Here is a 17,062-nt window from a genome sequence, read left to right on the forward strand (position 1 = left end):
CCTACATGATATTAAAACACACCGGAAAACCTAAATAATTTAAATGGTGCATGGATAGACAGAACAAACAATGAAGCCAAATGGATGACCTAGAAATTAACTCAGATATATGTATGTACAAACTTGTATATTAAGACAAGACACATCAACTATCAATGCAAAAGAAATGGTTATTCAATCAAGCAGTGTTAGGAAAAATGGGTAGGCTCTTGGGGAGAATTAGCTGTTTAGATCATTACCCGACGCCATCAAAAACGATTAAAGACTGGTTAAAGATCTAAACATTGAAGTGAGTATCAGATCTTAGAAAGAGATTTAAACTTCCTAAACACAAATTCAATGGAAGAATTAACAGAGAAAAGTGCTACTCGCATAGAAATATACTACCTACAGACATAAACCTATGTACGCATGTAACACGTCTCTGTCAAAGAAAACAGAAAACAGTGGAAGAAAAAACCCTGAAAAAATATTTGCCACTAATATGAGAAACAGAGGGCTGATGTTCCTGTATGAAGAGCGTAGAGAGACTAGCAAGCACGCCACGAAGATCCCAATTTAAGAAATGGGTAAAAGAAATGAGTCAGTGTTACACAAGAGGAAGCCTAGAGGTTTAATAAAATATAAATAATAGCCAACCTCTGTTGCAATAAAAGAGATATGATTTTTCAACAGTCTGGTGGTCATACTTTAATGATAGCACTGGTGCTCGCGCCACACGGGAGTAGCAAGACAGGTGCTCTGGTGTCTTTCTGCAAACTGTAGGACTCCACCAGGAGAAAGTTTGGAAAAAGCAAGAGCCTTAAACATGACTAGTTTATTCAACCTGGTAATTCCATTTCTAGGAATCATCCCTAAAGAAATAAACTGAGGTGTACGTAAAGCTTTATGCATAAAGATTTTCATCACAGAATTATTTAGAACAGGGAAAAGTAAAATAAACAATAGTATGTCCGTGTCATGAAAATAGTAAAATGATGTTAAGAAGTAATGATACTGACATAAGAATGTGCGTATGATATAATATGAAATTTTAAACCATTGGATACCAAATTTTACATATATCTCACCTATGTAAAGATTACATGCTTTCGTGATATACATCAAAATGTTAACAGAGGTCAACCCCGTGCAGGAGATTATGGGTGATTTTTTATTTCATTTTTAATTCATATTAACACACAGTAAGAACTGCTTTGGAAAAAATTTTAATGCTATTTTAATGTAATATACAAAGAAAACAGGTTTTTTCGAGGTATTTCTTGAAACTGTGATACCATTTTCATGGTAATCAAAAGACTGTTCAGTAAATCAAATTTAGTAGAAATATTTGCCTCCAAAAGATACAATTCCAAATGGAATAAACATGACCAGGACTAAAGGCACTTGCAATTTTAACCCTCTTGATCTGTCTAAACTTGGAAACTTTGGGGGGCACCTGGGTGGCTCAGTTGGTTAAGCGTCTGCCTTTGGCTCAGGTCATGATCTCAGGGTCCTGGGATTGAGCCCCACATCAGCTTCCCTGCTCAGCCGGGAGTCTGCTTCTCTCTCCCCACTCCTCTCTCTCTCTCTCTCTCTTATTCTCTCTCTCAAATAAATAAAATCTTTAAAAAAAAACTTAAAAACTTTTCAAAAATATCAAGAGATCAAACAAAACTGAACTTTCTCTTGTAGCTACTCTTATTTTAACAGCTGCTAAGAAGAACACAGCTTTTCCTTTCTCAGCCATAAATGATTTGCTTTTATACAGATTTGTCTACCTGGAGCTCCCAGCTGCTGCTAAGACCCCTTGCACCAGATTTCGCTGGTGGCAGCCTGTGTTCTCGGGGGAGGGCTACGACCAGTGGGCGGTGGATGACATCATCATCCTGTCAGAGAAGCAAAAGCAGGTCATCCCAATTGTGAACCCAACTTTACCTCAGGTATCTTTCTTATGTCTGAGCTCCAAGAGGATGGGATTGTAAAAGCAAATGAGATTAAAGAGGTTCTCACTTCCCCCAAAGATTTAGTGCTTTACCCTTGAACATAAGTTTTATAAGTTATCTAAGTTTTCAGTATTTGTACTTACTTTTCTGGTTTGCACTTAACTGTTCTATTATCTCTCTGTGCTACTAGTTCACAGATTATTTATATTTATATAATAATTTATAATTCAATAAATTATAATATATACAATGTATGTATATAAAGACTAGGAAGTCTGGCCAAGACATCAAATACAATTAGTACTGTGTTTATAAAATTAAATACACAGTGGCAAAATATTTATGGTTGTTAAATCATCAAGATAAAAGGTTTGTGGCAGTAAAAAAGTAATAATTTAGAGGTTCTGCTGTATTTCCTAGAAATACAGATGGCACGTGGCCCTGCATATCATGAACTGAAAATTCTTTTCTCGTTTTCAAAGCCTTTCTGTGTTGTCTCTATTGTTTCTCTTAGAACTTTTATGAGAAGCCAGCTTTTGATTACCCGATTAATCAAATGAGTGTGTGGTTGATGTTGGCTAATGAAGGAATGGCTAAAAACGAAACTTTCTGCTCTGCCACACCATCAGCCATGGTATTTGGAAAATCAGATGGGGATCGATTTGCAGTAACTCGAGATTTGACTTTGAAACCTGGATATGTGCTACAGTTCAAGGTATTTATGCACAGATTTCTTCCCAGGGCAGGTCAAAAAACAGAACATCTGCCAGATTCATAAGTGAAATCGAAAGGACACAAATTTTTCGAACTCTCTTGTGGGAGGGACTCAGATCAACAGAGCTTTGACAATCTTAGAATGGTAAAGCTCTCGAGTTAGCTCTACCCACAAGGACAAGCTGGTTAGTTTGAAAACTGACTTTTAGATTTTCAATCTGATTGTGACTTAATGAATCCCATGCTTCTGAATGGTAAGAGAGAAAATCTCTTTTTCAGTTTATGAGTGCTTTTTGGGCTTATGAGTTAGTTTGTGTTTGTACCACAGGATTTTCAAACAATTGCCCTTCCTTTGATTCAGTAAATTCGTACCTTAATTATCATTGTTCTCTTAAAAGCTTGCTGATTTTCAGCACTGTGATAACATGTCAATGTGTATAGCAAGCATTTACTTTGACAAGCTCTCTTTTTCAGAAGCCTAATCAAAATTTCATTTTGTTTATGATAAAATCCCATTGGTGAATTCTGGGGTCGAAAGTAATGCAGTTTTAATGAGGTAGAACAACTACATGGTCTTTACATAACGGCAGGATGGAGATGCTAAATAATTTACAAATGGAATTACTAAAGAGATCAGATGTTTATAGGCAGCTCTTCAAATATAATTTCCACAGGTCTGTAAACAAGGAAGTTAGTCATAAATAAAATGATTAGTGAGATGTTATCCTTCTGTTTAGAGTTTGACGCTAAACTACAATGAAAAAACCATTAATAGCAGTATATGACTGGTATTAATTTGTTGGTACTGCCTTAAAATGGTAACAGAATAACAGCAATAACAAATACGTTGGCTGGAATACTATGCTGTTTCTCACCTGACACCTTCTCGATTTAATTAGCCACAAAATCATGGTAGTGTAGGTGTTAAAATCTGGAAGATGGCATTCTGGTGTTTAAAAAAATCTAAATCAAGAAAACATTATTAAATGTTCCAAGTAGTTAACCAGTAAGAATGCACCTGCCTAAGAAAAATCTCAACTCTCAAATCATACCAGCAGAAAACTTTTGATTGTGGCCATTAGTTGATAGTAGATATGTATTATGGGTCACTTGGAAATTGATTAATGTATATTTGGAATCTGTGACAAGAACTTGGTGTCATTTGTACATAGTGCTGGTGCAACTGTGTGCCATTTGTCAAACACTAGTTGCTAGGAATATAGACATGAAAAATATGGTCCTAGCCCTCAAGGAGCTCAGAAACTAGCAAGTGAGCCAGAAAAAGGAACAGTCATTATCACAGGAGTATTGTAGTAGAAATAGGCTCTGGATGTTGTGAGAGTACCTGGCATGGTGCCTGGCAGGTGCTCAAAAACATCTGTTAGTTGGATGGATGGATGGATGGATGGATGGATGGATGGATAAAGTGAAGTGGAAAGTCTCCAGAAATACAGATTTAGCCAGATGAATAATGGAGGGTTAAGAAGTTGTGGTCCATATATACAATGGAATATTACTCAGCTATCAGAAAGAACGAGTTCTCAACATTTGCTACAACATGGACAGCACTGGAGGAGATAATGCTAAGTGAAATAAGTCAAGCAGAGAAAGACAACTATCATATGATTTCTCTCATCTATGGAACATAAGAACTAGGATGATCGGTAGGGGAAGAAAGGGATAAAGAAAGGGGGGGTAATCAGAAGGGGGAATGAAACATGAGAGACTATGGACTATGAGAAACAAACTGAGGACTTCAGAGGGGAGGGGGGTGGGGGAATGGGATAGACCGGTGATGGGTAGTAAGGAGGGCACGTATTGCATGGTGCACTGGGTGTTATACACAACTAATGAATCATCGAGCCTTACATCAGAAACCGGGGATGTACTGTATGGTGACTAACATAATACAATAAAAAATCATTAAAAAAAAAAAAAAGAATAATGGAGGGGGAAGAATTCCAGTTAGAGCGAACAGAATGTGCAAATATATGAAAACACATGAAATGCAAATGAGAATAGATAATTTGGAAACTTTCAGGAGCTTGGGGTATGTGCCACAGAGGTAAGAGAGAAAGTTGATCCTAATTGGCTTGATATGATACGCTAAGCCACTTGGACATTAATCCAAGAGCAATGAGTCATGGAAGATTTTTAATCTATTAAATGCAAGAATCAGACCTGTTTAGGAAGATCATTCGGCAGCAGTATGGGTGTTAACTTAACAAGAGACACTGTAATCAACAAGTACATTTATTCATTTATTCAACAAATATTTGTAAAGCCTCTACTGTGCACCAGGCTCTGTTGTAGGCTATGAAAATAAATAGGAATAGAGAATGTGGACTAGGGTGGTGCAGGGTAGTTATTATTTTATAAAGAGTTGTCAGGTTCCCTCACTAATAAAATGACTTTTAAGCTGAGACCTATCAAAGTTAAAAGGGTGAGTCATGCAGCTATCTGAGAAAGCTCATTCCAGCCACAGAGAACAAAAAGTACAAAGGCTTTGAATTGGGAGTGTGCTTGGAAAAGTTCAGAAAATCACAAGGACGCCATTGTGAGTAGAGCACAGAGAGAGAGAATGGGAAGACGGGTAGCAGAAAGGAGGTCAGACTTGGGCTGTAGAAGTAAAATGGCTAGCAGAAGAGTGATGTACTGTGACTTAGGCTTTTAAAGAATCTGGTGACCGTGTTGAGAGTACAGTGACAGAAGCAAGGGCAGAGCTATTGCATTGATCCAGGTAAAAGACAATGAGGATTGTGTGCAAGTGGAGGAGGCAGAGGGAGGTGCTGAGATTGTGGAATATATTCTGAGGAAAGAAAGGATGCTAGAGCAATCATCAAAGGAAGAAATTGAGGAGGCCAGATAAGGCATTGCATGGGATTACAAAAATAAGGAGATGGATCTGAGAGATGTTAAAGGGGCATAGTCAACAGGTTCTGGTGACCTGTTGGATGATAGAAGGGAGTTGAGAATGACTCCCACATTTCTGGCTCCGGTCACTGAAATTGGAGATAGAGTCAGAGTAGGATTTGTATGAGGGTGGTAGATCATGAGAGCAGACTTGGACCTGTGGAACGAGGGGTGCCTGGGGACTGCTGAAGGGGAAATGCGTAGAAATCAGTTATGGACATTCCAGAGAGCCGGAGAGGAGCCCGATATGGGAGTTACAGATATTCAGAAGGGATTTGAAATGATGGTTGTGAATGAGATTTGGGAGCATGTACAGACTAAAAAGATAAGAAAGCCCAGAATTGAAGACTAGAAAACATCGACAGTTAAGGGGCAGGCTAAATGGTCAGTTAAAAAAGGCACAGACTTGTCGAGAACTGAAGGTTCCCGAGAATTGCCTACCTTAGAAACAACGGCAGTCATAAGAGGTCTGCAATGAAAAGCTAACTATGTGTGCCTATTGTAATTACTGTCACCACACACCAACCAAAAGCTATGCTTACTTATGCATAATAAAAGGAATTTGTGTTTGAATGGTTTAATCACACACTGGAGATTGTCAAGTCTTTGCTTATATTGTTGACATTGAACTATATAAACTTGGATAAACACATAGTATCACAATAAAATTTCTACAAGCCCAATTATAAATCCTTCTGAGAGATGCTTTCTAGCTGTGAGTATGGGAATAAGGAAAATATAGAATCTTCTTTTGGAAGACCAGATCAAGCTACCAGTAGTCACAAGGATGAACTCGTTGACCTCTTGAGCTCTGGGCCAATATTATTTGCCTCCAGCCCTACCTTCCCTTCATCCTTTTTTCTGTGGTCATGATCATGTTCCTTTGAGTGCTTACTTCAGTGATATTTTTCAATAAATTTTGACTGTTCTTATCTATAGTCTTATACAATGAAATTCTATGGTGGCTCCCACCAGCAAATGAAATAAGATATGAATAGGTCATTGGTATAAGATGGCATATAATTAAATAAATACCAGGAAAAGAGCTTGACATTTATAATTACCAAAAAAATATCAACTAAAACAGTAATAAAATTATTTATACACTTACCAATTTAGAAAGGAACTGTTTTAAACTTGAATAATATTCAAAGCTGTGGTAAGACTGATTCATGTGAACCCAACTGATTAAAAATGAAAACATAAAAATAAAAAATTTTAAGTGTTTCTGTGTTTTGACTCAGTAATACTACTGCTAGCAGTGTATCTGGTATTAACAGATCAACTGAAGAAAAAAATACACATTCTTTGCAATGCTGCATATAATAATAAAATAATAGGTTAAATAGAAAGTAGAAGGAATGTTCTAGAAGTGTGATGACTTCAACTATATGACCAAAGTATACACTTCTTTCTAAAGTTTAGAAGAGAAAACAGAAAAAATAAAAACAGTTGTGCTAGGGCATTGGGATTTAAGTTGCTTTTTTGTTTGCTTGTTTCAATTTTTTTTTCATGTTGTTAATCCTATGATGATATTCCACTACAAGAGTACATAGAACAATAATAGTTTTATTTCTGGATTATTTTGTTTATTCGATGCAGTGGCAAAAAACTTAGCTCTTTCATCTAAGTTGGTAATGATTTCTTACTGAGTTTTGGCAAGAAAATAGAGTAAAGATGCTTTTTCCACTGAAAGCAGGGAGGATAGCCCTCTCTTGAGGTAACCTTCTTGTTCTGAAGAGGATAGCGTTTCATCTTCTGCTTCCCTCTGTTTATATGTCTGGGATAAAAGAAGAAAACCATTTCTTGGCTTCTTGGATTTTGTCCTTGGCTCCAACATCACAGATACCATGCTTCCATTTTCCCTCCTGTAATCCCAAGAAATCCACAAAATGGCGACTGGCCCAACTTTTCTTGAAAAGCACCTGTTGCTCACTTAAAGATTTCCAGAACCTGTGGAAGGGTCTTTGTTGGAATTGAGCTGCAAATCTTATCATTGTCAATACAGGGCAGACTCAGTAGCAGGAGCCCTGGTTGCTGTAGCACCTAATGTGTTAAGTGATAACTTGGAACCCAAACCTTGTATAATCCTGTCCTTCCTTTTGACAGCTGAACATAGGGTGTGCCAATCAGTTCAGCAGTGCTGCCCCAGTTCTTCTTCAGTACTCTCATGATGCGGGTATGTCCTGGTTTCTGGTGAAAGAAGGCTGTTACCCAGCTTCTGCAGGCAAAGGATGTGAGGGCAACTCCAGGGAACTCAGTGAGCCCACCATGTATCACACGGGGGACTTTGAGGAATGGACGAGAATCACTATTGTTATTCCAAGGTCTCTTGCATCCAGGTAAAGTGACATTCTTATTACATGCCATAGGTGTTATTTCTTGGAAGCAGATATTTATCTCAATATCATCATTTCAGTAACCTACAAGAATTTATATAGTCTAGCTATATCTAGTCACAAAATGACTCTTGAGGAAAAGAGCCCTGGGGCAAAATTCCCAAATTAGGAGTGTGTGCATAGGCGCACATGCACATACACCCCTGCGTGCTTGGCAAACAAACTCACTCATTTATTCATCCACTCAACAAATATTTATTGGGCACCTTTCTGGGCACTGGGAATACAACAGTGAACAAAAGATGTTAAAGTCTAAGAGAGTCATAAGGCTTTATTATATCTGATTTTCACTTTATAGACATTTTGGATAATTTAATGCCTCCCTATGTGGACAATTTGAGATATCTTGTAATATAAAAGATCCCTTTAAATGACTATTAAAATAATAGAAAGATTAAAAATCATTTGACAGAGAAATGAGATAAATGGATAAAAAAAACTTGAAGTGAATTGGTTTCATTAATAGGGCAATAAATTTAACTCAGTTTTCTGGACAGCTAGGACAAAGGGAGAAAATGCAGGATCATTTAGTTCTCATATTTGGGTAAAAAGAAAAAAATGCATTCTGATTTTTAAGAAAAAGATAAAACTTTTTTCCATGCTTAGTGTTCTGGAATAAATTTATAGCATGTATAGGTATCCTTATGCCAGGTAAAGTAGCTAACACAGAGATCAGTATTTTTTTTTTTTTTAAGATTTTATTTACTTATTTGACAGAGAGAGACAGCCAGTGAGAGAGGGAACACAAGCAGGGGGAGTGGGAGAGGAAGAAGCAGGCTCATAGCGGAGGAGCCTGATGTGGGGCTCGATCCCAGGACTGTGGGATCACACCCTGAGCCAAAGGCAGACGCTTAACGACTGAGCCACCCAGGCTCTCCAGAGATCAGTATTTTTAACTCTATCACTTTATGAAAGATAAAGAAACATTCTTCAAGTGGACACTTCTTAATTGAATCCCAGAATGTAGCATTAAATTGTGACAAAGTCAAGGCATTTCTGCAGAGCCTAGATGATAAAAATCTACTTGTACAGCTTTCTGGTCGTGACTTAATATACACTTACAATATTCATTAGTGCCATTCAGCAATATTCCCAGCTTGCTTCCTTCCTAGAATATAGTAGAATTTATATTTTCCTCACACCTTTTAAAGTTTGACATGGCCTAATAAAATGTGAATGGAAATGAAATGTGTGATTTTTAAGAGCCCGTGTGCATTTTGCCATGTTCTCTCCTTTGTGAAAGCATGTTTGGAGATGTAGTTTATATCAGTCTGGGTCTCTGACTATCTACAACAAGCGGACTTCCTTGCCCCCTACACTGGACATACTTGCATAAGCAAGAAATAACCTTTTGTTGAGTTAAGCCACTGAGATTGGGGATTGTTTGTCACCAAGGAGTAACTGATCTCATCCTGATACAGTGGTAAAAGCTTAGCAATCTAGAGGAGTGGTTTCTTCATAAAGTTCTTGGAGACCATTCTGGATGTGACATCTTTCACCAAATTGATCACCAAACTTACTGTGCATCGTCTAGCTGGATAAGCTGGTTATGTTCTCTGCCTCCCTCGTTACTTAGGCGTGCATCTCTCAAAAATTAAGCCACACACTTTGGTAGACAAACTTCCCAGATAGGGAGAGAACTTGTTTAGCCAAGGATGTGCACATTTCTGGGTTAATCTACTAAACTTTGAAGCATAATCTTTAAATACCAATTTTTCCAAGAAAGAGTTTGTCGGTGGATCTAAGTTTACTTGTAAGTAATGTTTTGTCTTTATATGCCGGTGTTCTCTGAAGTATCTTAAAGAGCGACTCAGATGATTTGATGTATAGGTGGCAAATTTGATGGGTTGGCCTTCTTTGGTGAAATTTAAGAATTTGACTTTCAGTGTGCTTTAGGTAAGATGCAGGCCCAGTACTATAACAGAGAAACAAACACAAATGCTTAACAAGGCTTAAACAAGACAGAAATTCTTTCTCCTATCACGGTCCAGAGATGAACCGTTCAAAGCTGCCAGGGTGGTTCTGCCATTCTGAGCACAAACTTTCATCTCTGGATCCAAGGCAGCTGTTCCAGATTTTGTCATGTCTTAACCAGCAGAAGGAAAAAGAAGTCAGGGATGCGTAGTTGAGTTACTTTATTTTATATTATTTTTATTTTATTTTATTTAAGATTTTATTTATTTATTTGAGAGAGAGAGAGAGCTTGAGCAGGGGGAGGAACAGAGGGGGAGAGAGAGCCTGACTCAGGGCTAGATCTCACGACCCTGAGATCACGACCTGAGCTGAAACCAAGAGTTGGATGCTTAACCAACTACGCCATCCAGGCGCCCAGATACATTACTTTTTAATAAATCATCCTTACTCCTTGTTTATATTACTGAGTACAGCCTAGGATAATATTTGTACAGTTATCTATTGCTATGTAACCTATCTCTCCAAAACTTGTCTCTCCAAACAAAAGCAACAATGACTGACTTTCTCATAGTTTTGGGAATTACCTGGGTAGGTCTGCTTTGGCTCTGTCTGGGCTCCATCATGTAACTGCGTTTAATCAGTGGGTCGGTTAGTGTTTAGGCTCAGCAGGACCTTTCTCTCTGTGTCTTCTTCAGCCCAGTATTTTTCACAGTTGGTGGTTCTAGAGTTCCAAGAGAACAGAAGTAAAAGCTGCAAGACTTTATCTCATTTGCCACATCCTGCTGGTCAAAGCAACTCGCAAGGCCAGTATAGATTCGGAATGTAGGAAAACAGACTCTCCTTTTTGATAGAAAATGCAGAAAAGTCAAATTCAGAGGAACAAGTACACAAGGAGGTGTGAGTCATTGGGGGGCATTACTGTAATGATCAATGATAGTTTGTCCTAGCCCCAGTGAGCACATCTCTTCCACAGCCAGATGCATTCACTCTTCTCCCAAGACCTCCCAAGTGTCATCCACCATAGCATCAGGCACCACGTCACTGATCTCTACCAGGTCAGGGTATGGCCGTGGCTCCCTGACTATGGCTTCTCTATCTAGAGGCCTATGAACTAAAAAGACAATTATCCATACCCAACATACAATGGTGAGACACTGACAGGATAATTACAATAAATTCTTACACTCATAGCAGCCACTGGCCAGTAGGAATTCTAAAAGCCAGCAAGATACTTGTTTTAGGACTCTGTCCTCCACAAGCAATGTCCAGGACAAGAAAGTTGCCTTGATTAAATTCTGCTCTTAGGAGTGGTTCCCTAATCTATCATTCTTCTCAGCTATTAGCTCTGCTCTGTAGGGTTCACCACTGAGGCATCTTTCCTTTGCCAGGAGAATTTATCTGTGTTTGTACCCTAATAGCCATCGCATCCTGCTTTCTGCCCTTCGCAAGCTGGGCACATAGCAGTGCAGCCCTGTAGTCCTCACCGCCACCACTGCCTTCCTCCCCCGATGCTTTTCTGAAACTTTGACCCAACTACAGCTCTTCCAAATAGATAGTACAGCGTGCCGTGAAGCTGGGGAGAAGCAGGTGTATATTTCCTGCAATGACTGGAATATCAGGGAGCTACAAGACATCACTATGAAAGTAGTGGTAAAGCCACATATGAGAACTGAAAGGTTTTCCTTAATATCACAAAGTGAGCCAATATTTTGAAGCTCCCAATGTATCAATATTGTCTTGGACCTCAGCTCTTGGAAGAAGAAATAGTCTTCATTAGAGTCCAGCTTCCTGGCGAATTTGAATACCATCCAGCTTGCTGGCTGATGGCATTCGTGACAAAGAGCTCTCTACTAAAGAGTAGTAAATATGTTTCCACTTTAAGAGCTGTTGTTGTTTCTTCTGCAATATGTTCAACTCCGCTGTCTCCAAATGCAGTGTTGGAAAGCTGAGAATTCTAAGTGTGAAAATTGTTAAAATTGGGAGCTATTTTGCCACGAGGCAACATGCTCATAATAGTTACTAGAACATTGCTCTTTCACAAATAATTCTAAGCTGATTTTCTCAAAGGAGCATTTTGTCCTCCTATTCATTCTCTTAGTTCTTACCTACAAAGGAGAGACATCGGTGGCAGTAGATATACGCTGGTATATCCCTGACACCCAGCAGCATCCCAACCATACAGTATGTCATGTCATGCAGCCTGCTCTAGGTTCCCTATGCAGAATGCAAAATGTTGTTATCTCCAGGGGCAGGGGTGGGGGGGACGTAGAGGGGGGAATGTGCTAGAAACACAGTTGCTTAGTATTCTGCAGAATGTCTCCTCCACTGCCGCCATCACCTGTGCACCTCTGCACAGGACAAGCAGATGCACAGGAATCTTCTTGATTGGAGAGGGCAATGCAACATCTCTCTCAAACGTGGTGATGGAAGGGGAAGGTATAGAAGCCCATTCTCCTGGTCACTCAGGCATCCTATGAACAAAAGTGATTGGGAAAGGTTCAGAGATAGAGTCTTATCTTCTACTTTTTCCTTATCTGGGAAAGTAACACAAAAGGAAAATTTTGTTCAATGATTTGAGTGGTCAAGCCACACTATGGCTTATTTCTAGTAAAATTACATAAAATTAAACTCTGTCTTTTCCTCAATCGTCATCTCCTCCAGTCCTTCCCAGACCTTCCTGACTATCAGGTCAGAGATGTTCTTCTAGCATTATGTCCTTCTCAATCACAGTAGTAAGCAGGGTTGTACATTTACATTTCTTCGTTCAGGGTTTGACTAATGTGTTTCCTCACTTGACTGCGGGCTATATGGTGGTAGGAACCATGCTGGGTTTTGCTTCCCGTCATATACCTAGCCTAGCACTATGCCTGGCATGCTGGAGGCACTTGGTAAATGCTGGTTGAACGAAGGGATGTTGAATGGGGAATAAGGACCAACGGTAGGTGATTACCTACAATGAAGATACCTCCCTTTTTAAAATATGTTTTCCAAAATAAATTCAGTGCTGTTCAGCAAAAAATCATTCTTCTGCATCTCCCTGAAAGGGCACAGATAGCACATGTACACATGTGCACACACACATTAATAGCATTAATAATTTCAAGACTATCTCTCTTCTACTTTATAAAAGATAAACTATATGGAATCTAGACATGCTTATTAGCTTAACTTTGGACTACTTCTTTTTGTTGTTGTTGCTGTTGTTGCTATAGCTTAAAAATTACAATTTATTCTTCTAGTTTAAGAGTAAATAAAAGTAAGCTACACTTGAGGACTGGTTCTGCACACGAGAATGGATAACAGGCTCATTCTGGTTCCTGCAGCTAGATTCAATTGAAGGTTCATTCTGTAAGGGGAGGAGAGCATAATACTTTGCTTGTCTTTGACTAACCTTCTCCATTGTTCCATGATAGTATTCATATGTTGAGTATCAGTACCCAGAGAAGAGCTAGTCCCAGGATAAGAGTTACCCAGTCTTCAGTTGACAAAGCCATTCCAATAGCGAGCAGTGAATATCCCAATGTGGAGAGAATGATGAATTCATGGTACTGGATCAAGAAACTGTCTTCATGCTGGGTCTCTTATAACATGGTGTTTAAATTAGGACCATGTAGGATCCCAGGCACAGTGGATTTTTGCTGGTATAAAATGAGGTTTTCAAGCAAAGATGCAGAAACAGTTCAATGAAAAGTATCCTATTATAAAAAATAGCTCTTAGGCAAGGAATTAGAAGACATTTTAAGAAAGAGGCAAAGGGGCGCCTGGGTGGCTCAGTCGTTAAGCCTCTGCCTTCGGCTCAGGGCGTGATCCTGGAGTCCTGGGATCAAGCCCCACATCAGGCTCCTCCGCTGGGAGCCTGCTTCTCCCTCTCCCACTCCCCCTGCTTGTGTTCCCTCTCTCACTGGCTGTCTCTCTGCCAAATAAATAAATAAAATCTTTAAAAAAAAAAAAAAGAAAGAAAGAGGCAAGATAACTTTTAACCATCAGAAACCACCTGTTTCTTCAGGGAAGAAATGAAGCACCCACCTCATTTAACCTATTTTTTCTGATGGTCTCTCCATGACTGCAGTTTTTTAGTGAATTTCTTACTAGTTCTTCCTCTTATTCCAGCAACCCTGAGGTTTCTCAATTATTTGTGCCCAATTCCAGAACTGTGCAAGGGAGAGTAGGACAGGGCAGCAGTAGGCATCAGAAACCAGACACAACTGGGAGAAATTTAAATGAAGCAAAACTTGCTTATGTCGTGATTGGTGAGAAATTTCTTGCTTTGATTTGCACCTACCAACTAAAAACCACCTAGCAGAGATTAGGAGAAGGAAAAGAGGTGTAATATTCTGCTCTTTTACTTTGAAACATGGGCTCCCAGCTAGGACTCTTAGCTCTAATCATCATGTCCTGGCCTCACCCTCTTAACCAATAATTCATCATTTTGTTTTGTTTTGTTTTTTTCTTTATTTAAAAATGGATTCCTTAATACTCAGCTCCTGAGGTCCTTCATCTTCTCAAATATCTAACAGCGCACTCTGCTTCTTGGGTCTATAGGAGCCTTAGACTTGGGGTTGCCTCCTCTGTCTGGCCAGACCAGACCCTGATTTTTCATTGTTACAAAAATTATAGGGACCCCAAGAAACAGAGATGGGTCAAAGGGTTTCACTTGCTCTTCTTCCACTATCACATTACCAAAGCTTCTAGAATTCTACTTAAACGTGGGATTCTTCAACCTTCTGAATGCTTCTGGGCCAACCTGAGCACACTTCTTTCATGAAGTAGGACAGTTGATAGAGATGCCCTCATCTGATCCAGATGGGAGAACTTAGAGTAGAAGAAAGTTGTTCCTACCTCTTTCTTTACTTTCCGTGCGGCAGAAGTTGTAGATCCATGTTTTTCTGTATTATAGAAACACAAAAGGAAGAGGCAAGAATGACTTCTAATCTAAGAGGACTTGTATCAGAGAATTGGCATGTTTTCCGTTTTTATCAAAAGATACGCCTGTCTTTTGGGAGCGGCACAGAGGCCTTACCATTTTCCTTAAAAGCAGCAATTGGCAAAAGCTGCTGAACATCAATTCCATTTCCTTCCTTTGAGAGGAAAAATATCTTCACAACCTAAATAACCTTACGACCCTAATGGGAGGAATTTTCCCGAGGTTAATGGCACAACCACTGTATTTTCTTTTTTCTCTTTCTTTCTCTCTTTTTCTTTGGTTATGTTTTTCTAATCTTATTTCAATTGTGTTTTGCCTTAAAAAATAAAACCAGTATCTTTTAAATTAGCTTTAAAGGAAATAAAAGATGTGTTCACCTTCCTCTTAATACACTGATGAATGTGTGTTAAGACTTGCATTAATGGGTGGTTAGTCTCTGATCACTTAAACCTATTAAACAACATTGTGGGTCACATTTCGCAAATTTGCCAGGAGTAGGTAACTTAAAATAATGAAGAAAAATATGGAAGGAAAAAAAATAATGAAGAAAATCCAGGTTTAAGGTTCTGTGTTGCCAAATAACCAAAGCTATTTGAAGAGCTAGAAACTCAAAAGTCTATAAATATTGGCAGCAAAATTAATTGGACTCCAGATAACCTAATCCTCTTCCTTCCTTGATGTCAGTAGAACTGAGAAGGAAGAGGTGTTTTTCTGGTGTGACATTATAGATGGGCACAGGTTTCCATATATTTGAAAAGAAAGAGATGTGCTGAGAAGATCGCAAAGACTGGAGAGCATTGGGACTAGTGTTAGTCTGGCAGCCTCTCGACTGTTGTTGTGGGGGAAGAAGCACTGGGCAGCAGCCCAGCCCACTGGTATTCCAAGGTTTTGAAGCATTGGGACCTGGTCCGTCTTTTGTTTACTGGTAGTCACCAGTATTGTTGGCAGCCCAGCTGGTTGCTAAGAGCTCCTAGAATGAGTGTCTTAGGGATTCCAAGTTGAGAGGTGAAGAGGAAGGCAACAGGTGGGAGGAGTGTTGTTAGTACAAACTTAACTCTTCCCTGGCAGGATCATGTCAGTGGCAAATAGCCAGAGTCCCCTTTTATGTCCTAACAGAGAACAGTCTATCTGATGGTCTCAAAAATTCCTAAATAAGGGCGCCTGAGTGGCTCAGTCGTTAAGCGTCTGCCTTTGGCTCAGGGCGTGATCCCAGAATTCTGGGATCGAGCCCCACGTCGGGCTCTTCTTCTGGGAGCCTGCTTCTTCCTCTCCCACTCCCCCTGCTTGTGTTCCCTCTCTCGCTGGCTGTCTCTCTCTCTGTCAAATAAATAAATAAAATCTTTAAAAAAAAAAAGAAATTCCTAAATAGCCTCTTCTGAAAATGCCCATAAAATTGATGTGATGGAAGGGTGAAATATTATGTGAAAGGAATACCCTTCTGGTTTTTATTACTAAGAGCATATGAGATGGGGGATGCCTGGGTGGCTCAGTCAGTTAAGCATCTGCCTTCAGCTCGGGTCATGATCCCAGGGTCCTGGGGTGGAGCCCCAAGTCGAGCTTCTTGCTTGGCAGGGAGTTTGCTTCTCTCTCTCTCCCTTTGCCCCTCCCCATGCTCGTGCTCTCTCTTGCTCTCTCAAATAAATACATAAAACATAAAAATCTAAAAAGAAAAAAGGTCTATACATTTTTTAAAAAAGAAGCATATAAGATGGAAAATATACAAGTAAAAACCTATAACAAATATGTAAATAAATATATAAATATAATAAAACCTATAAAATATAATATGGCCATCAAAAATCTTCTGTACCTGGTATCCTCCTGGTATTGAAACATTTAGGCTGAAGAGGAAATCAACAAGTTTCAAGAAAGCTCTGAGAGAGACACTTTATTATGAAGGTTAAGTGTCCAGTCAAGCAGCCGTGACTTTCAAATAAACATGAAATCTTCCTTGAATTTTTCTGAACTGTTTTATGTTTCCATGCTTTTGTACATGGTATTGGTGTAAGAAACACGTGTTGTTTTCCCCAACAGTAAAACCAGATTCCGATGGATTCAGGAGAGCAGCTCACAGAAGAACGTGCCTCCCTTTGGTCTGGATGGAGTGTACATATCTGAGCCTTGTCCCAGTTACTGCAGTGGCCATGGGGACTGTGTCTCAGGGGTGTGTTTCTGTGATCTGGGGTACACCGGTAAGGCCACAGATGTGTGTCTGATGGTTTGTTTTAAAATATTTATCCCTAGTTACTGTCTTTCATGTTACTTCTTCCAAG

The 17,062-nt window shown here is 39.3% G+C and overlaps 1 protein-coding gene across 1 annotated transcript in view; it reads left to right on the top strand.

Annotated features, from left to right (window-relative positions):
* The window catches only part of RELN (reelin), a 476,703-nt gene that overhangs the window by 365,021 nt on the left and 94,620 nt on the right, over positions 1–17,062 (top strand). Inside the window, exons 26-29 of the mRNA XM_026503988.4 lie at positions 1,751–1,922; positions 2,440–2,640; positions 7,662–7,894; positions 16,824–16,981. Of these exons, the coding sequence (XP_026359773.3) occupies positions 1,751–1,922; positions 2,440–2,640; positions 7,662–7,894; positions 16,824–16,981 (764 nt within the window). The remainder of the gene's footprint in view (positions 1–1,750; positions 1,923–2,439; positions 2,641–7,661; positions 7,895–16,823; positions 16,982–17,062) is intronic.

This window comes from Ursus arctos, unplaced genomic scaffold (genome assembly GCF_023065955.2).
Source record: "Ursus arctos isolate Adak ecotype North America unplaced genomic scaffold, UrsArc2.0 scaffold_3, whole genome shotgun sequence".
Taxonomy (NCBI): domain Eukaryota; kingdom Metazoa; phylum Chordata; class Mammalia; order Carnivora; family Ursidae; genus Ursus; species Ursus arctos.